This window comes from Anthonomus grandis, chromosome 7, assembly GCF_022605725.1.
Source record: "Anthonomus grandis grandis chromosome 7, icAntGran1.3, whole genome shotgun sequence".
NCBI lineage: Eukaryota > Metazoa > Arthropoda > Insecta > Coleoptera > Curculionidae > Anthonomus > Anthonomus grandis.
In genome coordinates this window covers 5,976,906-6,002,838 of record NC_065552.1, presented here as the reverse complement: position 1 = coordinate 6,002,838, position 25,933 = coordinate 5,976,906, and the positions used below count along the sequence as shown (strand labels likewise).

Here is a 25,933-nt window from a genome sequence, read left to right as displayed (position 1 = left end):
CAACTTTTTCAATAAATCGTCCACAAGAAAAATAAACTTTGATGATACTGAAAAGACGAAACGTCTTACGGTAAACACCAGCACCGGCCAGCACATAGCCAGGGAAAAGCCGTATTAAATCGATGTTTAATGGGTTTTAAGATTTTCCTATACACGTCTGGTCAATGCCGGTCTTGCGTGCGGAAATCCACCTCTAGTGAGTATAGTCCGACCCAAATTGAACATAGGGTTACTTTTATTTGATTTAACGCTTTTCCTATGAATTTTTATTTCACATTATTGCATTAAATTGAATAGCATTAAACTAAGTAACTCTACTGGAATACTGGAGCACACTCCGAACACTGTACTAAACACACAAAAAAACTAATAAACCTATCGAACACTCAAATATATACAGACAGGAAGATTACACAGTCATTTCTGGTAATAAAGGATAAAAAGAGAAAATACTGCCTGCTCATTGACGTAGTCATGTATGAGTACAAGAACCTTCAGATAGAAATACACCCAATATGGAAGCTAAAAACCAAAGTTAGACACATAGTCATCGGGATAACAAAAGTAATCTCCACCACCACAGAGGAAATCTCCTTTCTCCTACAGATACTGCGTCCACAGATAATTTGAACTTGGAATATTAATAATATGATAATAATAAAATTATGCAAGACCACAGATGATGAAAGAGTCATGTTTGAACCTGGAATGCATGATAACGCTATTGGTCGAGGGATAGCAGTAAGAAAAACCCTTGTACGTGCTGAAAGAAGTATGCCTGTGCAATAAATGTCAATCATTATCCTGTAGTATAATTATCCTGTGCGGCAAATCCAACCAAATTTGGATTTGACACTCGATCAATTCATACTCATCATTCTAATGGCCAAAAGAGTTAAAGTACGGCGTATGATATGTGAAGTGCAGTGAGATCTGTCTATTGATCCAGCTGAATATGCTCTGGCACATTGTATGGCAAAGGATTTAAAATTATCTAGAGGAATAGCTGAGGTTAGGAAAAATTGAAGAGCTGCGCCAGTCTAACCTCAGAGTCGGGCAAGCACTCAAGATGACCCATGAAAGATTTTCTATCTGGTTACCAAAGGGTCGTGACCAACCCAACCCAAGCTATGAGGACGTTTAGGACGATTTGAGCTCTCTAAAGGAGGATGCGATATTGACAACATCACGAATATATCAGTTATTCTCCCTCATTCTGGAATCATCGCAGTGACGCAAGTGGGCACATTGTACAACTTCTCTGGAGATACGTGGAAGGTTGGCGAACCTTCCGAAATCATGGTCTCAGTATACGAGGTACGTCCAGAAAGTAAGTTCCGTTTCTATTTATATCCGCTACAGCGCTGCGATCGCAGATCGACAGACGCTCTATATCAAGGAGAAGAAACGTGCGCCAGTTTGAGATCGCTGTCAGCCTGCTTTGTTGTGCTTGTTTACAATATCGGTGTTGATTGAAAATCCCACCGCTTGTGGGTCCGACAGACAGTTCAATGAAGGACATAGTGAAGTGCACGATGAAGAACGAAGTGGGCGTCCATCTTTGATTACAGAAGAACTGGTTCGAGCAATTGTTGAAAAGCTTAAGCAAATCCGTAAGTTTACAATAAGTGCTCTCGCTATTGAATTTCACAAATTCTTACTGAGGAACATTCAACAAAACGGATGAGTAGTGGCACTTTAGCTTTTAATCCGTTATGATGAAGGCAGCGAAGATTTTCTGTCACAGATAGTCACAGGAGATGAAACTTGGGTTTCTTATGATACTCCTGAAACTAAGCGGCAATCAATGGAATGGATGCACATTTCATCCCCAGCAAGGATTAAGCCGAAACAAATCTTGACGCCTCGAAAAATCATGTGCACAGTGTTTTGGGACAGGAACGGCATCTTACTGATTGATATCTTACCGCGAGGTCAAACAATCAATGCAGATGTTTACTGCGAAACAAAATAAACGCCGAGGATTTCTGTCAAGAAAAAGTGTTGTTTTTCTTCATGACGATGCACGACCACACACTGCAAATGTGACGAGAAACCTCCTACAGGGATTTGGCTGGGACATGTTTGACCATCCTCCGTTCAACCCTGACCTCGCTGCTAGCGATTTTCATCTGTTCTTACATCTTAAGTCTTTCCCTGGAGGTCAACACTTCAACATTGACGAAGTGCTGAAAGAAAATGTTTCCGTCTGGTTGAAGACACAGGCGGCAACGTTCTATGAAGAAAGCATAGAAAAACTTGTGTCACGCTATGACAAATTCCTGCAAAATTTCGGCAGTTATTGGAAAAACAGTTTAAGAGTTGTAGGTTTTTGTGCAATAAATATTTTTCCTGTATCTGTACACAATTTATTTTTAACTAAACGGAACTTGCTTTGTGAACCTACATCGTATAAGGAGCTCTTGCGGCCAACAGGTTAAATTCTGTAATTGCAGAGAGTGGTGCAAGCACCACTGCACTTGGGTCTCACTAGGCATATTGTGGTCTTCTGTTAAAGAAGTAGGGAACTTCTGCCTTAGCTTGTCATCCAGCCTAGCGAATCAACGAGTGAGGATTCGCTAGGCGAGGAAGGAATCACCTAATCTCTTTAATGGATTGGTATTAACGAGAGAGAAGGGCAATTGCAAAGTATGTGCTCTATTGTCTCGTCTTCATGGTTGCATGCCCTGCATAGTGAACTCCTGCTTAGTTTCATTTTAAAAAGGTGGCTATTTAATTGGCAGTGATCAGTCAGGATACCTGTCCTAAGAAATAGTTTGGAAGTAGTTGTGCTACTTGATCCAACCGACCTTCACTCTATTTTTGGAAGAAGCTTTGACGAAGGTGCAAGTGGTGATGACAGTGCAAGAACTGCCTGTTTGCAAGTCTATGTGGATAATCACTGTTTTATCAATAACGTTGCTACCGATTATTTGCTCTGCCGCCAGGTGTCGTATATTTCGATTTGAACGACATTTGGTAGTATCTAATGCTAGCATTGTGTTTAATTGAAGGTCTTTGGAGTTTACGCCGATATTAGTAATACCCGATATCCGATTGGTACCAATGCCCTTTATGTTGATTGTGTAGAGTTTATTGAAAGAACGGTTGGGGAGGCAAGGTCAAGTCGAGCCTCCAGTATAGGAAACGAGTATGTTGCTTCTGACCAGAGGCGAGCTCTTTGCAGGCTTGTCCGCTCATGAATAAAAGCTCTATTTGTGAACCAGTATAAGTTTGTAGGGTACTAATGTATGGTTGAATTAACTCAAGAAAATAAGTTTCTGCCAATGAAGGTCTAAGAAGTGATGCGTGTGAACCTGTATCTATGAGTAATCGAATATTTAAAATAGGAATGTGTATGAAGGGTAGTTGATTAACTTGGAAATTATTTAAACTTAAACAGGGTTTGGTTTCTCTAAGGCTTCTAAATGAAAATTTTCTAGTTGTTCTACTAGTGAATCTTCAGAATTATCATCAGGATTATAATTTGGAAAACGATGTTCGTCATAATAGGGTTCATTATAGTTGTCAGAATGTGGGAAGTTTTCGTTATAGCTATCAAAATATGGGACTTCGTTTAGATTTTCTAAGTGTGTCAGCTCATGTTAAGGTGATGAGGCATTTCTCTTCTAGGTTGTACAGTTACTCCAGACATGGGTTGAAGATATTGGGGTTTTGTGTTAGTGTATTGTATTCCGGACATTGGTTAGGGATATTGAGGTGTTCGTTGCCGGTTTCTTTGTATAAACTGCTGGTTTTGTAGTTTATTGAATGGTTGGTTATATGATCTAGATTAATTTGGTTCATTTTGTCTGAATTGATTTGATTGGTTTTGTCTTTGTTGATTAAATCGTTTTTTGTGGTCTCAATTGATTATTGTTAATCTGTCTCTGTTGATTTATTTGTGGTTGGTTTGGTGGTTTGTTTTGCAGTATTTTGATTATGAAGGTAGTTATTTTTGAATTGGTTTTGACTTGCTAAAGTTTAATAGTTTGTAATAATATCGATAGCTTGATCTAAGGTTTGTGGATTTTCCACAATTAGTAATGTTCCAAGTTCATTAGGGACGTTCGCCAAAAGATTTTCTGTAGCTGTTAGATCATTTTGATTATTAAGAATTGTTTTGGCTTCAATATTATTAATTTCGGATCAAATCTTATTAACTAATGACTTTAAGCCTTGAATATAATCATTAATAGATTCGTTTTTTCTGCTTAAGGAAATTAAATTTCTGTTGTAATGCAATTTTTATTTCTGACCAAGAGTTTAAGTCAGATCTTGTTAACAAAAAGTCTTCAGCCTCTCCTATGATTTTTGATTTAATGGTTAAAATTACATAATCTTGTTGCGATGGGTCTGCATTAAAGTATCTTGCATAAAAGGTCATCAAAGTTTTTGAGAAGTGTAACGGTTGATTTTAATGCATCAGCCATTTTATTAGTGTTTACTTAATTACTATTGTCTAAATTTAAATTTATACCTAAACTATTACTATCTAAATTAAGGGATGATAAAGTATTATTTGCTGTTTCGGAATAAAGCTCGTTTAAGCCAAAATCTAAAAAAGAATTACTGTTTGAAGTAACCTCTAAACACTTTACTCTAGGGTAAGTTATGCCACTAACTCTATTGTTAAATTTTTTCATTAGAGTTCATATCCCCTAATTAACAGGTTTTCCAACTAACAGAAACAATTCTGTACAGTACAATAAAAAGTTTCTAGTTTCTGACCTGTATCAAATGATATCTCTGGAACAACAGCTATACTGTAGTGAAGGCACCACCTGTCTTGGAAGCTAGCTATGCCAATTCTTCCTAGTGGCTACTCGCAATGGCGTACCACTTTTCGAGGGTTGTTGGCCAGGAATCACTCAGCTCGTCTCAGTTTGCTCAGCAACTAAATTCTTGATCCTTTCTAAACTGTTAAAACAGAAGAGTAATCTACTATATAAATCCACCGTATGTTAGCATAGGTCTTTTAATAGCTGTGTAGATACACACCCTGTGGGGAGAAGCCCTTGGTATTGCCAATTGAGCGTTTACACTGCCGTAAGAGATATATGCTTTCTGAACTCTTTTTGTAATGTGAGAGTTCCAATATAGTTTTGCTACTGAGTGTTAGACCTAGGTACTCAACTTCCGATGCATAACTTAGTGACGTACCTGACAGGGAATATTCCGCACATCATTTCTCTATAATCTGAAGAGCCGCCTGCATTCTGACATATTTGTGGCCCATCGATCTGTACATCGATGCATCGAGTGTATGCGTGTAGGTTAAGATGAAGCTAGTTAGATGTCGGGCTTTCATCTCTTATATATCTTTTGTACAGCCTTTCCATTGGGATTTCAAGCAAAAGGATGATAGGCTAATAGGGCGATAAGCTTTGGGAATAATTGTAAAGTCCATCCTTCCTGATTTAGGAAAAAACACAATTTTGACTTCACTCCATGCCTTAGGGTTGTATATTAGCGCCAAAGATGCTCTGAACATTCCCACCAGGTGTGACAATACCTGTTTTAGGCCACACTGAATTAGTGCTGTGTACGGAGGATCGGATACAGTAGTAAGGTAATTGTACCCGATCCTCCGTAATTCTGAGGGTGGAATCAGGAAACTGTGAAGCAAATAGTGCTTTCTTGGAGGTTGATTATAGTTGTGCCAGCCTCCCTACGTAGCTTGCCTATTTCCCGATATGGGTCTATATTGAGAGCTTTTTGGAGTCTCGCAGTATCGGTATAAAAGTTCTCTATTTTCCTGCAATACGTTCTCCATGCTTCCCTCTGCTTTTGTCTTACAACCCTTATATATTAATTGAGGTGGGCCCATTAAAGGTGCCAGTCCTCTGCTACTCCAGTATTTCTAGCTTTATTTAAATTTAGAAAGCTTTTCTTGACTTTGCCCTGAGGTTTTCCAGTTCTTGGCACCACCAAACCGAGGTTTTACCAGAGTTCTGAAAATACCCTAGTAGGCATGACTTTTATATGATGAAGATTTGAATGCTAGTAGAGTACTGTTCCAATTTCTGGTCACCATCGAGTGTTTTAACTACTACCGTTCGTAGAGCCTTGTGGTAAAGACTTTTTAGCCAATTACAGTAAATAGACTTGTCGGTTCTTCTAGGGTTTCGATACAGTTTAGAAGGTTATGACATTGCAGTTTAAGATAAACGTTATCCAGCGATATAAGTGGGGTGCACAGTGTTATATCTTTCATAGTTTGACTTTGAGAATTAATGAAGGTTGGTAAAGTTTCAATATTGGAGCGACTTACGACGATCTTGGACTGTTGTCGTGGCTCAAACATGTTCAACATCGTTTAAGTATTTTTGCGTAATTCTTTTAGTTAATTCTCTTTCTAATTAAGGTTTTTAGATATCAGAATAACATTATTTCCAATAAAATCAAAGAGTTAAGATTCAGATAGTTCCGATATTTTTTTTCAGTTTTCCAGGGAGTCGAAGAATGTTTTAATTTGTTTCAAACTCCAGGAATAAATACAAATTTTGTTGAAGTCTTTTTTTCCTTCCAAAAAAAATTTTCCAGGCAACTGAAGTAATTTTTATATAAGTCATTTTATTATTTATCACTCATTTCATATAAATAATTTTTATTTATTCTAGACAGTTCTTCAACTCTTCCAGGAACTTGAAGTGGTTTTTCATATGTTTCAAGCACTAGAAATACATTTTTACTTATTGGAGGCAGTTGAGGTATTTTTTCCTAGCTTTTCAGGCTTTTGAAATGACGTACAACTCTGTGCGTGCCTCTAGGGAAAATTTAGAGTACATCATATATGAACCCCTTTAATAGCCTACCCTAGGACTAAAGATACATAGTGCAAATTGTTCTTGTGGTCTTCGTCATACTATTTCATCACCATCCAGAAGGTGATGAGAAAAAAAACCATTGCCCTGGCATCTGTGTACCTACCAGTGGATGCTGAGATCCTACCAGTCAGTAGTAGTAAATAGTAAGTCCCTTACCAATCAGATGTAAGGTTCCTTCGTAAGTTCCTAGATCACATAGTGGAGCGAGACGTTTGGCAGGTATGATAGACAATCCGTCGTTGTGTGTGTTTTAAAATCCTCAACTTAACAAGCTCAAATTTTTAGTAATTTGGAATACCCAATCGCGTAAAATCTATAATATACCATCGTGGAAATAAGTATAAACATATTACAACACAGTGTAACGATATTGTGAGAAACCTGCTGATTCTCCGTCATTCCGAAATGACACAAGTGGCATACTGCACGACATCTCTAGAAGGTCAGCGAATCTTCCGGAATCATGGTCAGTCGAGTATATAAGGAGCCGCGTCGCCACTGGGAGTCAGTTGTCAGATCAGTGCAGTAAAGTTCTGAATATTGGCGCCAAATTTAAAACAGGCATAAATAGAGTGATAATAAATATTTTTAGTAGCCTTAAGTGATCGTGTTTAATTTGTACGTGTATGTAAAATAAATCAATTGACTATTTTTGTGCATCATTGATGAATGGTAAAAACGCTATAATATTTTTTCACATTTCTTCGCCTATATACAATTTATATGTCCTGAAATATCTGTGATATATTGTCATTATTTTGTTACAGAAACATCCTGTGGAAAAGGGGGAATTGTGCGTGGGCAACTTTCGAGATAAAGGGTCGACTCGTGTTCCTATTTGTTTTTCGAATAAAGGGGTTTTAAAGGTCAAATACGGAGGGTAAAAAATTGTTTTCGGTCCTGTCCTTCGAGACCATGAATTTATTGTTTGTGGGTTGACTTGCTTGACTTGGGTTATGTCGTTTTAGCTTGTTTAGCAAATGAGAATGGAAATCTTGCCTTAACCTTTAAATCACCACTAATTTAATAAGTAAACATATTAAAGGGTTTTCATTACATCTTTTATGTACAGGGTGTCCCGAATTCGAGGATGACCATTGGAATCTCGGAAACCGTAAGAGTTACAGGGTCGGTTAAATATAGGCAAAGTTGCGCAATTTGGAGCTTAATAAAATGACGTTTAAAAAATGTTAAAATTCCGGATACTTCCGGAGATATCCAAAAAAAAACGAAATTTGTCAAAATCGTTTTTGCCTTCTACCGACTTTATTTAAAGATATATCGTAAAATTAAAAAAAGTTTTTCATTGCCACTTTTTATGATCTATAACATGACGCAAAAAAAATTAATTCGACGTTTCGTTTTTTTTTCCGATTATCATCAACTTTTTTTTTCTTATGGACGCCATATTAAATTTTCTTATTTTTAAAAAGTATTTTTAATTGCCTTTAAAATGAGGTATCGCACTTGCATCTCCGATTACTTCTTCTAGTACTTCACATAAGAACTCTACGAGTTCAAGAGAGAAAGATATATCAATGGGATTTCCAAATAAATTGCTTTTATATAAACTGAAGCCATAACATATATAATACTCTGTACTTGATATAGTTTTTTTTTTAACTAATTGAATGAAAATGTCACCCTCGAATTTGGGACACCCTGGAATATCGAATAAAACTGAGTTTATTCCAGAAAAAATTCCACCGTTTCGGCCTTTACTTACTAGCGATGTAGATCAGCCTCAAACTATGTTGCTTCAACTATAGAAAGAAAGAAAAATTTTAAATACTGAAAGAAATAAATTTTAACAAAAATATATAACAATCCTTGACTCAAAGAATCACCTTGAAGCTCATTTTCAAAGATCAATTTCAATGCCAAGATCGTTTTTTTAAATGGAACCTTTAATTATAATTTTAGCCTCTTACTTCGAGTATAGACACTTGATACATAAAGTGGCCATAAAGCATCGTAAAGAGGCGTAGAGAGTGGGAGCACTAAAAAAAGAGTAAAAGTGCAAAAAAAAGTAACCATTTGCCAAATGACTGACGTCTCATTAATTTCGACGACCGGGGCGGCGTCACGCTTAAATAGGACTTCCGCAGATCGATTTTCTTTATCTTTCTTGTTTCATCATGCCGTAATTTTTTGCCTTTATTAACCTAGATTCTGTGGAGGGTCTCTAAAAGGTTGTCGAATTTTATATGCTTCATATGAAAACAGTTTTATTTGGATATTTGGTTGTAGTAATAAAGCGACAAGCGTTCACCAGAAAAACTTGGGAAAATGTCATTAGTTCTGACAACAGTAGAGTCAATAGATCTATTAAGTTCAGTTGTTCTTCAGTGATATATGAATCGAGTAACCTCAGTTCGATTCCCGACCAAAATACAACTTTTTATTTATTTCTTGTCAATATTGGCTCACGGCATTATTGTTTAAAACTAGTGACATCGGTTTGGTTATGCAATTTTAGCCGCTAATATTCTTTAACTCTCTTTGTCAAAAGTATCAAACGTCATTATATTTACAATTTCTGTCAAATGTTATTAGAGAGCCTTTCACAGTAGCTCATATCAAATCCTTCTGTATCTTCAATAATAAGGTCATATGGAGGCCCTAATTACATCAAAAAATAATAATTTTTATCGGATTTTAAGTGAGTTTAATGACTTATTTAATCTCACCCCTATATTTCCTTAAATTCAGTTTGACGATAAAAGTTTCATTTGAATAAACGAAAGCAGTTGCAGCAGTTTTTCTTGCAGTTGGCACCACCGTAAACCTGTCCAAATTAGTTTACGTCAGCGTACGTCATCTGTCAAGGCGCCATCTCTGAATTTTTTTTAAAACTTATTTACTACTTATTTATGTCCGATTTAGATATCGAGGCAATATTCCGAACTGTACTGCAATGAACTGCCTACCAGCGGCGATGCGGCTCCTTATATACTCGGCGAAATATGATTCCGGATGATTCGCTGAACTTTGTATTATTCCGGAATAACGGATAACAGCTGGCATTCTGAGTGTTTCTAATATCGTTACGCAAGCTCATTTTATCTCGAAATGATTTCAAAGATGGTTCCATATCGGTAGAAGTTGCTTCTCTTGCAACAGGATCTCTTCTAGAAATAAGAATTACCGCTTTTCTGTTATACTGTCCAACGACGTTGGAAATTGCTAGTTTTCTCAGATCCTCGGTAAACAACTTCTCCTCTAGACAACACAGTGTCCCAAACGATGTTAGTAGGCTTCTGATAGGTTGGGTTGAGTTGGGAATTTCCTGCAGCCATTCTCCTACGTCTGGCTTGCTATAGACCCAGTAAAAATTTTCCCACACTTTTCTCAAGGTCTTTGTTACTCCAAGGATTCCGTATTGTCACTAATTTTGCTCTTGTGGTCCACTTCTGAAGGTCTATAGGGCAGCTCATCGATATTGTTGACGTCCACTGTTACGATTCTTAGAACTTCCTGAATCCTGTCCTCCTTTAATGAAAGAATTCGCTTTTCCAGTTAAATTCTTTTGTTTCCTCTTGTTTTCTAGAATCTCTTTTTCCTACCTAGAATACTTCTTTTTTGGCATGGTAGAGCTTTCTTCCAGTTTTGCAGAATTTTTCAGCAATTTGCAACAGCAAAATCCTCAGTCTTCCTTAAGTAATGCATTAGTAGTCTTTTGTCTCCAGCTCCGTTTTCAGCTCAACAACTTTGAAATTCACCAGTTTTGGTATTTTTACACACCTTAGTCCGATTTAATTCAATTCACTAGTATTTATTTCTTACCAATGTTCAGTTAACTAACGTCTAATTCACACCCCATACCTAGCAACAATGTAGCATTTTTACCAGTTCGTTAGGTGTAAATTAAAATAATGGATGCAAAGAAATAGTCAGTGTCTCACGCTGTTTGGCGAAGACACGAGTAAATACTCCTGGACTCGTTAATCGTCTGTTCGGAAATCATCGACCATATGGTCTACAAGATGCTTCGACACTTCCGTTGCAGGCACCATAAGCGAGCGTCATATCGGCATGTTCTGCGTACGTAAAGACAATACTGTAAATGCTGATTAATGCAAATGTTACCCATGACGACATTTGTCATTCACCGCCTAATTAATCACGTATGATCAGTTTTCTTCTGCTATGCTAGACCCGCATCAAATAGCGTTATGTTAGCAACTATTGAGATTAGGATATATATTTTTTCATTCAGAATATTGGGTACTACACCATACCAAAATGTCCACCATTCCTCCGGAAACGCCCTGTATATATATTTAGTATCCATGTTTAGTTTTGTAGAAATCTGTTATTTATGCAATATCAAAATTAGTTTATACTTGTAAATTTTTTTTTCCTGTTATGGTAAGAATGTGAGAAATAAATTTTCGGATTATCCATGCCTCGTTCTGATAATCAGGTTACCAAAAATTACTTACTACAACATCGACAACTGCCTTACCACTTTATTTCACACTAATATTTCCTGTTTCAGCCTTTATCTTCTCCTAATCCGACCATACCACCACCAAAATGTCACAATGCGCCTGCGTAAGACTAAAAAAGAAAACGGTCATACACGAAGACGAGGAGTTTTCGGACAGCTCCAAGTCGGACATCGCTGACATGGCGGCCATGCCCTGCTTGAAAAACAAACCGAAACCCAGAAGGAGACTGAGTTTTAAGATAGGCGACATCAGGAGAATGATTCCGGATAAGATCTTACAGTGTTTCGGACAGGACGAGATTGAAATGACCAAGTTAGAAAAAAGTAAGTATTACTTTGTGGCAATTGTCAATGGAATTACTGTCGAATGTCATCTGTCGTTACGTTATCTGTCAACGTTATAAATTAGTCAGCTGTTGTCTTAATTGTCATCTCGTCTAAGGTCTTCTTTATCTTTGTCTTCTATTATGCTGTACATGACTGCTAATCTGTGAAAAAGTATAAATGCTAAAATCAGCTGTCAACAGATTTTTAACGCCATCTGTCATTAGTCAAACGTCTTTGACATTATTTTATTTGACGATAAAGGAAATGCTTCCCCTTTAAGTGTTCTAGATATGTCACTACTGTTAATAGTATACTAAACTACTATAGTTAACTATCAATTTATATTTTTCTTAACATCATCTTCTATTCATCCAGTCAGCCCCACAAGTACCTGGGATAGAAAAAATTAAGTTTCCTCCCAGGCAGTTGGAAAAAAATTTAAAGAAATACATTTTCCTGTAAACACTTAAATTGTTCTGGTGCTGCCTGGAAAGGGCAAAATTATATTTTCTTCTAGGCAGTTGAAACAAAGTTTCAAAGAAATACGTTTTCGTTTAAACACTTGAATTGACTTTGTGTCCAGCTGCCTGGAATAAACAAAATTGTGTTTTTTGTCAGATAGTGTACAAAAAATCTAAATAACTAGAATTTCAAACATTTTATAGCTTAATTCTCAACTGCCTGGAACAAAATTACATTTTCCTCTAGACAGTTGAAAAAAATCAGTTCAAAGAAATAAATTTTCCAGTAGACAGTTGAACTGAGTTAAATAAATATAATAACATAATAATGACAGAATATAGTAGATATAAATCCACTGCCTGGAATGGACAAAATCTTTCCCAAGCAGTTGAACTGTTTTGTTATTCTAACTATCAGTCAGCTGTCATCAATTTGTTCACGTCAAATGAGGAAATATCCGTTGCGGCCATATTTGCTTTCATGTTTAATAACTTACAGATAGATGGCGCTTCATAATTTATTAATATAATATATCTTGGAAAAAAATAGTTAATCAAACTTACAAAATTGGCATTTTTTCTATCAGATGTCATTACTGTTCATAAGTGAAGTTTGTCAACGCCTTCTGTCAACTATTATGTGTCAAATGTCAGGAATGATACAGGGAATCACTTGTCTGTTACATTATCTTTTATTGCACAAACGCCTTTGACCTTATCTCAATTTTATAAAGAAGAAAATGCTTTCCCCATATGTGTTCTAGATTAGTGTTAATGGTAAAACTAACAATTAATTTGCGTCGTGTCTCTTTACGTCTTTTTTATATACCCAGTCAGTCACCCATAGACGGTATAAATTTTGATGGTCCTTCGTGCCGTATCATTTCGTCTAATTTTGCACGTTTTAATAATCGTGTTAGTAGCATGACATTTAAAGCCTATGTGGATACATATAGGGGATTCAAATGATTATTTTATCTCTCAAGCAGTTGACACGTTTTGGTTCTCGACTGTCTGGAATTGAAGTTTTCTTCCAGGCAGTTATATATTTTTTAAATGCGTTTCTTAGTAGGCGGTTGAACTGACTAAGCGCTCAACCTCCTGGAATAGTTAAAATAATGTTTCCTTACAGGCAGTTGAAAAAATCAAACTTGAAGAAAACACGTTTTGCAGTAGGCAGTTTAACTGATTTAGTGCTCAACTGCCTGAAATAGACAAAATTATGTTTTCTTCTAAGCAGTTGAACTGTATTATTGCTCAACTGTCAACTCAGTCAACTGTCAGCAATTTGTTAACATAATCCAGCGTATCCATGAAAACTTACGGATACATGACCTCTGATAAATTATTATTATAGTGTGCCTTGGAATAAAATAGTTAATTAAACTTCTAAAATTGGCACTTTTTCTATCAGATGTCATGACTCTCATGTTCATAAGTCAAGTTTAATGGTTATTATCTGAGTGGCGTGTTAAATGTCAATAAGCTTACGATATTCATGGAAACGTGCCTAAACAAGCAGTTGCCATAATAGTTACTTGAAAAGTTGCTGATAGATGGCGCCTTAAATTATTAGAAAAGTGAGTTGAAGTTGTATGTTTTACCCATGGTTGGGAAGCGCGTATATCTATGATAACGAAGTTAATACTGCTATTGTCGGTTCAATAAGTCATTTCCTATTACGTTACTTGTCAGACTCAGATGTGAGCTGATTGTTTCCGCAATTTGTTTATTATCTGTCAAATGCCATGACTCATACTAAAAACTAAGCACTTTCTGTGCAAACAAGATATTCATGAAAGTATATAGCAGAGAACTGTCAATTGTCATTGCTCTTTACGTCACGTAAGCTTCTATTATGTGATTTATTAGCGGTATAATTTACAAAGCAAGCGGTTCGTCAAAATGAATGTCATTTCACAAGTCTACCATCTCAATTTTCATTATCTCATTTCTCAAAAAATCAAAAGTTTTCCTTATGAAGAAAAGGTCTCATCATTTTCTGTATTGAAAGAACATATTCATGAATATTTCCAGCAAGAAGTTGTCAAATAACATGAATTATTGATTCCTCTTATTATACTTCAGATATCAAATGAGAAATATCAGATGTTTGTTTTGAATTTCGCATCTCAAGGTCTTAATTTTTTCTCCAAGAAACAAATATTTTCCTTAAGGTTAAGATTTATAGAAGCATCCGTCGTAGCGTGTCATTTGCGGCACAACAACGACAACGAATAAATTAAACCTTTTTTACGTTTTCTGTCAATTTTATAAATGTCAAGGTCAGCTGGTAAATGTCAGGACTGCTTGCGCTTGGACCATTATGGACCATCATGGTCTCCTTCCAGTCATATATCTACATGGTCTGTGAGTCTTTTAAAATGTTGTCACTCTATCTAAGTCTCGGTGGCCCCAATGGTCTCTTCCTTACTGGATCTTGATGAGTCGGTCATCAGGTGCTCTTTGTACATATCCAGCTCATCTCACATGCTGGATTGTATTAATTCAGCATAGCTTCTGGAGTTCTGCATTCGTTGTTATGCGATATTGCTCCGTGTTTGGATCCTTGAAACCAAATATTCTTCACAGGATTTTCCTTTCAGCCCGCTTTATTGAAAATTCATTATGGTTTGTAAGGGTCTTACACCACGTCTTACAGCCACAGCAGATGATCCGTTTGATTACAGGCTGGTATATCTTCATTTCGGACACTCTTAACACCGTTCTGAATTGCATGAGGACTCGCTTGGCAAAGCAACACCTATTGCCAGTGTGTATTCGTGATGTCGTTGTCTGAGCATATCGTGGCTTTAAGAAACTTAAACTGTCTGACGCATTCGAAGTTTTAGATGTACATCGTTATATTCTGGAAGACTTTGTCCCTGATTGGTTGCTGGCTAATGTGCATGTATTTGGTTTTTTCATCGTTAATGTTGAGACTCATTTTCTTTCGATTTTCAGGAAGCTTTACTTGACTTTGACAGTACTTCTTCCGCCAGCATCATCTTTGGCTCCTGGTTGGTAGATACTTTAGTGGTGATGTTCATCTTCTTGATAGCCATAGTCTAGGACTATATTAAAGAGTAGGGGCGACGGTCCATCTTCCTGTCTCAACCCACTCATGACCGAAGATTCCTATGTAATATGGTGTCTTACTTTACCGCGACACTTAGTATTGAACAGTAATGATTTTCTGTGGTATACGTATATTTGCCATGGCTATCCAGATACTGTTGCGTATAACGGTGTCGATGCAACGTCCATCAACAGCTGGTATATGTCTTTATTTAATTCCTAGTGCTTCTCCAGTAGTTGTCGGATTGTGAGTATCTGATCCACTGTTGACCTCTTTGGTCTAAATCCATACTGATACTCGACAATTTGTTCCGTCGCATACGGTGATACACAGCTCAATAGCAAATTGGCGAGTATCTTGTATGTTGTATGCTGCGTTCAGTATCGATATTCCCCTGTGGTTGATATATTTCATGCGGTCTCTGTTCTTATAGATGGGTATAATAATAACCTCGTTTATTTATGGCATATCTAACATTGACCAGTACATGGTCTATCTGGTTTCGTGTTCTGTGGTCATTTGAGACCCACGTCTCTTAGAATATATTCTTGTGTTCGAACATTGTTGATTTAACTATAAGATTATCGGTAGCTGCTAGTCCTGCTAACCGTTGACCATTGTCATAATGTTGACGCTGTGATTTCCGATATGTAGCTTGAGTGCAGGTTCTCTACTCAATTTGACGTTGAAGTCCCCGAGCACATCTTGTTTTGGTATAGTACCAATCGTATCCTCTAGCTGATCGTAAAAGGAGTCCTTGTCAATCTCACCTCTTTTTTCTGTCGGGACATGGGCTGATATTAATCAATAGTTTTGTAATTTTCCTTTATGTAGATTCGTTCGATTATTGCCTTGAATTATATTATCTGTCTCTTTGTAAATTCTGTCCCGAATTCATGTCGTCCGCCTTGGTTACCGCTATAGAATATTACTGACTGACTGATAATGAGTTTCCTATTATTAGGCCACCAAATTTCCTGTAGTGCTTATACTTCTCTATCTGCTCTGGCCTTCTTTGCTGCCTCTGGTCTAAACCAGCTAAGCACATTCCAGGTTCTAATAATTATATTCCCTGGTCATTGTTTAAGTCTTGTCGGGATATCTGTCCTTTTTCGATAAGGTTGTTAGCCCTACGCTTAACCCTCCTCCTTTATCCGGTTTTGGGACAGCTTGTGGGTTACTGAATCCACCCATTAGCTGCCCCAGGTGGAATTATAACTTTCTTACGTCATCTGTGAATTATATAAATGTCAACTATTAAATGTCAGGACTGTCATGTCATAATTGAGACAACAAATATACATCAAGGCTAATATACACGAGAGAGTTGCATCCAGGGCCGACTATTATTACTGATATAATTGTCAATTGTCATCTCCTATCGCGTCAGCTGTCAGTAGTCAGCTTCATCAATATATCCTCCTGCGACCCGAACATGTTTTTGTTAAGTTAGGGTTGTGAGGCTTTTAAATATAATAAAAAATACATAAATAAACATTGTTTACTAATAACTTTTTTTTTTCTTACTTTGACAGATACATGACGTCCATTAAAATGGACATTGGGTCTTAACCTAAACAAAAATTCCTAATATATAATTTTTTTTTCAATAACATTTCAGTCTAAACCTATGAAAACGCAGAAAATAAATGTAAACTTAAATTTATTTGCTATAGAACTCCATGAAACAATTTCTGTTGCCAGTAATGCACAAAAATGTGTTGCATATATTGCAAAAAAACTTGTTTTTTTGGCACAAGAGTCATTTTTACATCTAACCAAATTTTTAAAGTCTGTGGCAAGTTCTGGAAAGTGTTGTTTCCATTTCCTTTCGGTGCCTAATGACGATGACGGTGAATCGACAAAGATATTTCCTTCAGGTTTTCTTCTAGTACCTACACCTCGGATGTGTTCTTGGGATTCACTTTGTGGGTTGGGTGTATTTGTCAAAAGTTGAGTGGCAATTTCGATTTTAAAATCTAAATATTGTTGTATTTTGAGTGGAGGGATTTTAAATATTTTTTTATCTCTTCGATAAAAAATTTATGAGTTAGCCATTGCTAGATCAAAAAAATGGAAAATGACCCTTACAGTCCATTTTTTTGATCTGGTTCGAATTCTATAATAGCTAATCATTCGGTCTATCAAGTCTATTTCTCTCATACAATCGTTGTATTTAGCAACAACGTAAGGTCTTTTAACCTGAATGTATTTAGAGTCTTTCTTAGACCACCTTTTACACTCATTGCTAGGTTGAATTCCTAGAGCAGTAGATGCCAAAAGTACAGATTTCAGATCATACCATTGTACAACTACTATTTCGCCATCTTGTCTTTTTCCGAGCTGCCTCTACCTATCTTGGCCATCATTTTTTCCGAAGTTAAATTTGATGCCGCTGGTACACGAGATTTCATAATGGTTCCAGTACAATATTTCTCTTGTTGACGAAGATATTCGAGAAGTGGTATTGTCGTGAAATATCTATCGCAGTACACATGACTTCCAGGAAATAATGTCCTTCCAAGGCGAACAACAGCAGAAGGTCCAACACCTAGTCGTTTTACAGAATCATCTGGAAAAGTATCTTTTCCTTGATATAATTCCAAGTCTAAGACAAAACCATCAGGGGCAGCAACAACAAAATTTTTCAAGCCCTCTGGATTTGGCTTTCCTCTAACGAACTGCTTCATTTTACAAGTCCCTGTAAATGAGATCATCTGTTCATCTACAGCAACCACTTTCTCTCTAGGTAGCTGCAAACACCCCTGCCATACTGCGTTTATAATAGGTCGTACTTTCCAAAATTTGTCAGATCTGCGTACCTCTTCAGCGATGCTGCCATCAATGATGATTTTAAGGTTACTTCTTATAGCAAAAAATCTATCTCGAGTGTAAGCTGGTTTAAACTGGTTACTTGATAACGGTTGGAGATACTTACCAACCGAAACGTCGTGTTACATTAAATAAATAAGACAATGCAAGTTCGACAAGATGGTTTCACTGTACCGTTGTCTACCACCTTCAAAAACAGCTGACACTTTAGTGGTTTTTGCCCAGTACATTCTGATTTTGGGATATTTTAGACAGGACATCAAACAAACTATTCCAAAAAATGTTTAATCTCATTAAGAGTCAATTTAAGAGATACTCCTTTAAGTTCAACGTACCTTGCATTTGTGCAATCACATACTTTTTGGAATAACTCATCTTCAAAGTATATGGCTAAATACGATTTTGCAGTCCAACCATACTGGAGCTCTGCGCTGCATTCACTAGAGGGGCCTTCAAAATTTGGAGGTGCAAAAGTATCATCTCTTCTCCAAGACTTTCGCTCTAAAGGATCCACAGATTGCTTGGCCATTTTTAAGTTCTCTCTCAGGACACTAAGAGGATAGATAGAATTCTTCTTCTTCTTCCTCCTCACTGCTGCTTACTAGTTCTTCATTAATTATTTCTTCTTCTCTCCCCATTAAATTATCCATAGTTTGAATTTCTTTTTCATCATCAGACATTTCAATGTAATAGTCATCATTTCCAATTATTTTTAGTATTTGCTCCAATTTTTCGTCATCTTCCCCTGGCCGAAGCATGATTGCCAAAAATTCCTAAAATAAATTTTATGAGTTAATTTAAAATGTGCATGAGATAGACCCAATGTCCATTTAAATGGACGCGAATAACTTAGGGTAATACAAAACTTATTTAATTTTTTTAATATTGTAATGTTATTTAAATTTGTCTATTAAACATTTCCAAATAAAAACTTTCATAAAAATCATTACAAAACGTTAAAAAATAGGCTACATACCATCATAACGAGAACCACGTGCAGCCGCCATCACAACAGAAAACAAACAACTGATTCCCAGCACATGTGCATAATTAAAGTCGACCGAATCGGACTGGGCGGCAGCACCGAAGTGTCCAACGTAGTGGATGCGAGATCCAAGCTGCTTAAATAATAAATTAACGAAACTGGAAACATAAAACTGTCATGTCCATTTAAATGGACGCTAGGTCCCAGGAGGATATATCAAAATTATCTGCGATAACTACCAAATTACACCTTTTTACGTCACAATCAGCTGCTAAATGTTAACAATGTTATGACATAATTCAGACACCAGACGTACACCAAGACCAATGTAAAGAAAAAATATATTTACAGGGGAATGCTTCATTTAGAGAAGATAATTATCATTAATATAATTGTCTATTGTCATCTCCTATTACGTCAGCTGTCAGTAGTGAACGTCATCTACAATACTCATCTAAATATCATCTCAATCTAATTTTATTTAGAGTAAAATTACGTAAAAAGGTATTTGTAGAAATTTGCGATAATTGTTAAATGGCATAAAAGTTAAAGTCAACTGTTAACTCTCATGTCATAACTTAAGCACCAAATATACGCCAAGGCATATAGAAATACACGAGAGAGGATCATTCGGGGCAGATGTAAAAACTGATACTTTTTACATCTGTTACTTTTATTGTTGGTATAACTGTCAAATGTCAACTTTATTTCCGTAATCTCTCCATATGCGTTCTGCCAACTGTTAATATTATCTGTCAAATCTTCTCTCGGGTGGCCTTGTTTGTTTTCGCGATTCATAGCCTACTAATAGATGGCGCCTGAAAAAAAAAAGTGTACTTGAGAAAGTGAGTAAATACACTGGTATAAAAGTCCTCACTTTATATACTTAATAAATGTCATATTTTCTACATTAACTTCAATTTGTACTAAAAGAAAAAATCAAATACACCAATCAATATTACATCCACTGGTTTGCGAAATGCAGAAGCTTAGAAACGGAAACATGAATTAGCGAATAAAAATTGGAAACATAAAAATAAAACGACAAGTAAGCGAGATTCATGTAAAACCGCCAAGAATAAAAAATATATGAGCAAATCCCCGTTTTTGCTTACGACCATGCATATTTCCTCATTTCGTATAATACGAATTGATTTATGGCTCTTTTCCTTTATCCTGGCGTGTAATGGATTGCTTAACCGAGATTTGACTATAGAAATGATATCTCAGAAATGAACTAATAGGAATGATATCTCACTAGAGAAATAAATTGAACAAATACAGATGAGTGAAGATTAGGAAAGCAATTCAGAAGAATATAGTGAAAATATGGAAATTAAATCATGAATAAAAGAGTTTCTGAAATAGTTTTAGACAAAGATAACAGAAAGATCTTTATAAAAGGAGAGAAAAAGATGACTTAAAAGAAAAGACTTATATAATATAGAAGAAGAAATCATGTTTGTTTTCGTGATTTATAACCTACTAATAGGTGGCATCTTAAGCAACTTAATTTCTACCAAATGACCGAACGATGATTTTTTAATATAGTTCCCTTTAAAAACAATAAAAAAGACAACTAATCGCAACAGATTTTCGCTTTCCTTTGAAAATCGATCATTTCAAGCGCTAAACAAATAAACTTCAATCATGCAAACGATACACGCCGCCTATAAACTGATCCGCTTTTCATAACATATCAAGGGATGACAAACGTTTTATCAAATAAAAACCAGTAGCACGTAGCACTTAAAGAGGCTGATCGCCATTAATGTGACCTTAATAGGGAAAAAAAAACCCGTTTCATGGTACTCATGGGGATAAATTTAGTTGAAGTGTCATTTGTTTGATTTTTCGTCCCTGAATAACTTAGAAAAGGGCTAAAGTATTACTTTTCCAGTACAGAGGAACTTACGTGACACGATGTTGTGATGATCTTAACAGTTGCTAATATACCAGTGGTTCTGCGGCATTCGGGATATATCTTGGCCTAGACCCGAAGATATAACAAAAATAGAGCGAGCAACATGCACACCTAGCGACATCTCGGGACACACGCAGAAAGTTGGCGAATATTCCAGAACAATGATCTACCGATTATATAAGGAGCCCTCGCCGCTAGGAGGCAAGTTTAAGTCTGAATATTGACGCGAACTTTAAATCGAAATAAATACAATTTAAATAAATGTTTCTAGTAGTCTTAAGTCCTTTTATTTAGTGTGTAAAAAGTGTATACTAAATCAGTTTGCTATCCAATGGCTTCACAGTAAAAACTCTACAATATAAAATAAATCCTTTCCAAGATCTTTGAAAACATACCTGAAATACCTAACAAATGGCAACAAAATCCTGGATAACCTTCCAACTTCGAACAAATAGTGCCCCTGTAATACAATTATGCAAAAAAAATACTCCGAAGAGAGCATTCGTTTACCAATCTTTTCATTTGCAATTCTTATTTGCCAAATGTAAAAAATTTGTATCCCAGACCGAACCAGACTCGATTTTCTATGGATGTGACCCAATTACCAAATGAAACCTTTGAAATATCCACGTTAAACGAGGAAAAAAGTTTAACATTATTTTATACCTTACGTGGTTTGAATTTCTCAGGGCATTTATACATTTATGCCAGTGGATAATCAAATATTGTTCAATAAATTATTTAACATCAACTTTTCAATGGAGGCAATAAAGATTCAAATGAAGCCTCTCTATATGGCATACTATCATTTATCCATGCGATCCTACAGGAAGCCAATCACTATTTAAAGTAAACTGTACCAGAGAGTTTTATGCAGTAATGATATTGACTTTCTTGATCGAAGAACTTACTTAGACCGTATGTAATAACATACGTTTTGTTGTCTATGGGATAAATAGGTCCTAAGTAAATTTAAAACAAACACTCTGTTCAAAACCAAAGTATTTAACTTTTAAGCACAAGAGCTGATGACTTATAGTATCAAACGCCTTACTATAAGCAAGAGACAGCACACGCGTCTGCTTATTTCGGTCACAAAATGTCATAATATCATCAGTCACTTTGGCAATGGCTGTATTAGTAGTATGCAGAGATTTAAAGCTTGAATACAGCATGATTGCAGCTAATTTGCTCAGAAATATTCTTCTTCATTAAGTGGGAAAGAAATGGAAAGAGATTAATAGATCTAAAATCAGAACGTTTTATGGGATTATTTACTTTTCCAATGGGCACAACGTTTACAATTTTGAGAATTTATGAGAAGAAAGACTCTAGAGAAATCATCGTTGGTACGTGATTCAGCTAGCATTTGTACAGCAAACATCAGAGCAGGATGATGGATCAGGTGAAAACCGAAAAAAATCACTTTAAGTATGAGAAGGTCTCTATCAAATTCATTGCTAGCGTTGATTGAATATTTGGGCAATATTCAATCAACTATATAAATATTCAATCAACGTTGCTAGTGAGGAAGCTTCTATATAGGGAATAATAAAGGATAAAAGAGCATTCACAATCACTTTGATAGCAGAGTACCTTTGGTCAAAAGTCCACAATGTCCATTGCCCTAAAACCTTACTTAGCATTGAAGCTAGAAGAAATTCCTATACAACAAACTATCCAGAAGTTTAGACCAGCCGGTAGAATAGAGTTCTTGTCTACTTTTCCCCATTGTCTATTTCCTACTATCAAAAACTGGATCCAACATTATTCCAGATTCTCGTTTTGCTATGTGCAGTTTTAACGTTGTGTGCCCAAACAGAGTTTTAACCGAGCATATCAATTTTCATCAGTAAATAGCAGGAAAAAAGAGTGAAGCTTTCATAGTAATTCTCTGCCCGAATGAATTCCATTATTTTCAATCGCTGGCATAACAAAAAAATTAAACCGAGCCCCCCAGGGCGATCCGGTAAATCCATTTATCGCAATTATGCCCGTGAAAGGGTTAAGGGCTGGGAGGGTTGTTTTTTTGTTCGAAAAATATATGCCCCTCGTAACGGGATTGAAATATGAACTTTTATGCTTTGGACAGTCAGATGATTAAATTGTATTTTCGGTTTTTTTTTTCGTGAAATGATGATTGCCAATAAAAAAAATGATTGTAAAAATATGAGAAGAAAAAGAGGAGTTAAAAGAAATAGATTGAGAGCAAGAAAAAGAAGCAAAAAAAAACAAGAAGAAGAAGTCTATAATCAAGTTGAAGAATAAATAAAAGAACTTCTTTTAAGACATGAAGTTACTAGAAAACTGTGTCAGCTCTATTTGTTCTGATAAGTTTTTGATGTTGAACCTTTTCAAAATCATTAAAGCACATATACAGATCTTAATTTATGTCTAAACGTGTCTGTGCCAAAACATTTATACCAAATAAAGCCTCTCTGTTTCCCATACTTTTTTTAAAACACACCCGAGTCACTTATTTCGAAGTCTACTTTAGCAAATATTCTATTGTATATTGCTCTTCTGTACTGTGGCTCATAAGTGCAATCGTTCGGTAGAGAGCATTTATTTGCGTTGACATTAAAAAAGTTAATCAAAACCTTGATGGCGTGATCATTTATAAGTTTAAGAAATTACTTTAGAAATGACTTAAATTATGAAAAAAATTATAAATATATTCGGGATGCAAATTTCCGTTCCCTATACAAATTGGTGACCGTAGTCATGAAATCCTATAGGCAATGGAAGCCGCTTTAATCGCTACAAACCTTATACAATTTCGTGCCTAACGCAGGTTTTGCTGAGACAACTGACGCGACGGACGACCATTTACTTGAGGAAGGGATGAACAATAGAAATTGCATCATTTCCCAATTTTTTCGGTGCTGCGCGGTGTAATATTCCAGAAAAATTAGTCTAGTTTTAATACAAGTACACAGACTAAGGAACTAAAGGATGTTTTTTTTAGAGGCGGAGAAATTTCATTTGGCAATACTGTTTTTTATGACAGCCGACCTGACAGTTCTGGGTTATTTTTAGATTAGTTTGGTTTGGCAATTCATCATGAACAGACTCACGCCGGAGCAACGTTTCCACATTGTTCAAATTTATTTTGAAAGATATGGTTCTATTCGAGAAACACATCGGGCATTACGTGAGTTTTATGGTGCTCATAATCGTCCTTCAGAGAGATTAATTCGAGAAACTGTTGATCGTTTTCGCAATACTTTTACTCTAGTCGACAATACGCATCCCGTAAGACGCCGTACAGTGCGCACGCAACAAGCGATAGCTGCTGTGCAGCATAGTGTTGATAATGATCCAAATGTGTCAATTCGTCGTCGTTCTCAACAAGTGAACTTATGTCCATCCACTTTATGGCAATTTTTGCGCCTCAACTGGAAGCCGTTGCAGGCGTTCCAGAAATGTGGCCAGCTCGTTCGTGCGACTTGACGCGATTAGATTATTTTCTTTGGGGCTATGTTAAGTCGCATGTCTACGCTGATAAACCCGAAACACTTGAGCACTTGGAAGCCAACATACGACGCGTGATTGCCGAAATACAGCCTGCAGTACTGGAAAGAGTATGTGAAAATTGGACCTCTAGATTACGCCACGTATGCGCCAGCCGTCGGGGTCATGCCCGAAATCATTTTAAATATTAATGCCAAAAAAAATTCTTTAATATAAAAGCAAATTCGTTCATATCAATAAAATATTTTGTATTTAATTTCAATTTAAAGTTCTCCGCCTCTAAAAAAAACACCCTTTACATTTATTTAATAAAAAAATTTTAAGTAAAAAAGTTTAGAAAAATATATTCCATGTAACCTCTGTAAAAGATTCGGATTTGATATATACTGTTCATTCTGAATTAGGATTATGTGAATAACCTGCAGGAATAGGTGGTGCATTTTGTAAGCATCTTTGCGCAGTCAACATTAAACATAATTCCCAAATAAGTACAGCTCTCTGTTTAGTCTTTGACGATAGAGTGGTTTTTGCACAGATAGCATTAGGAGATAATATAGACGCGACGTTGTACAGACATCAGACAAAGAACCACCCAGCACTCCTAAGTACGCGGTCCTCGACCCAGAAGCGATGCTTAATATGCTGCACAGGATGGAGAGGAGTAACTCAGTTACGAGACTTCCCAGAATACCCAGTACTAAATGGAAGCTTATGGACACCACAATCGTCGGACAGGAACAAATAACCTACAAAAAAAATAATGTTCAGAGGTCTTTATTATTAAGGAGGCCCTGGAAGCGATACAGACCATTTCTAAAAATCTAAATAACAATGTAGAGAAAAAGTCAAAAAGAGAGATGATGGACCTCGGCATGAAGCTGCAGAAGCAGCTAAAAACGCTGCAATTGAACTCGATCCACGAATGGCTCGAGAGGTGGAGGTACGACCCAGTAGACGATTTGTTTATAGACACGGAGACTCAGACAGATAGATCTGCCAGATAGAAAAGTCACCATGGTCAGCCAGGGGACTCAAACAGACAGTTGGCATAAGGGAAACCTAAGCATCATTAATAAACTGCCCAAAGACCTATGCTTCGAGGCCTGGAAGGAACTTGATATGAAGAAGTGGGAAGAGAGGTGCTTCACCAACTCCGAAATCAAGGTGGGAAATCCCCTGGAAACTAAAGACACAACGGTGAAGTGTGTCTTAGTCGATAAAGAAGACTTGCAAATGTCACAGAGCATACAGAAGCAGTTTGTGGACAGATTCCCCGAGCTAAGAGGCATAGATGGTGAATACGAAATGATCGAGAGGGTCACCAAAATACGATTAAAACAGAGACTTGATACGACTTTCCAAAAGCTAGTCAAGATCCTGCCGGGCGACACGGAGGAAGAGATGTGGGGCAGGCTGCGTAAACTAAAAGCGGACTCAGCGGAAGATGACATTGCCATTTACCACACACGCCAATGGGGAGCAACAAACACAAATGTGATAATCTATACAACCACCGTACACCTAGGAGAGCAAAAGACTGAAACCACAAACAAAAAACCGAGCAGAAC

The 25,933-nt window shown here is 36.5% G+C and overlaps 1 protein-coding gene across 1 annotated transcript in view; it reads left to right on the top strand.

Annotated features, from left to right (window-relative positions):
* Window positions 1–25,933, top strand: part of LOC126738469 (serine/threonine-protein phosphatase rdgC) — a 209,332-nt gene that overhangs the window by 45,853 nt on the left and 137,546 nt on the right. Inside the window, exon 2 of the mRNA XM_050443832.1 lies at window positions 11,332–11,607. Coding sequence (XP_050299789.1) covers window positions 11,370–11,607 — 238 coding nt within the window. The 5' untranslated portion in view covers window positions 11,332–11,369. The remainder of the gene's footprint in view (window positions 1–11,331; window positions 11,608–25,933) is intronic.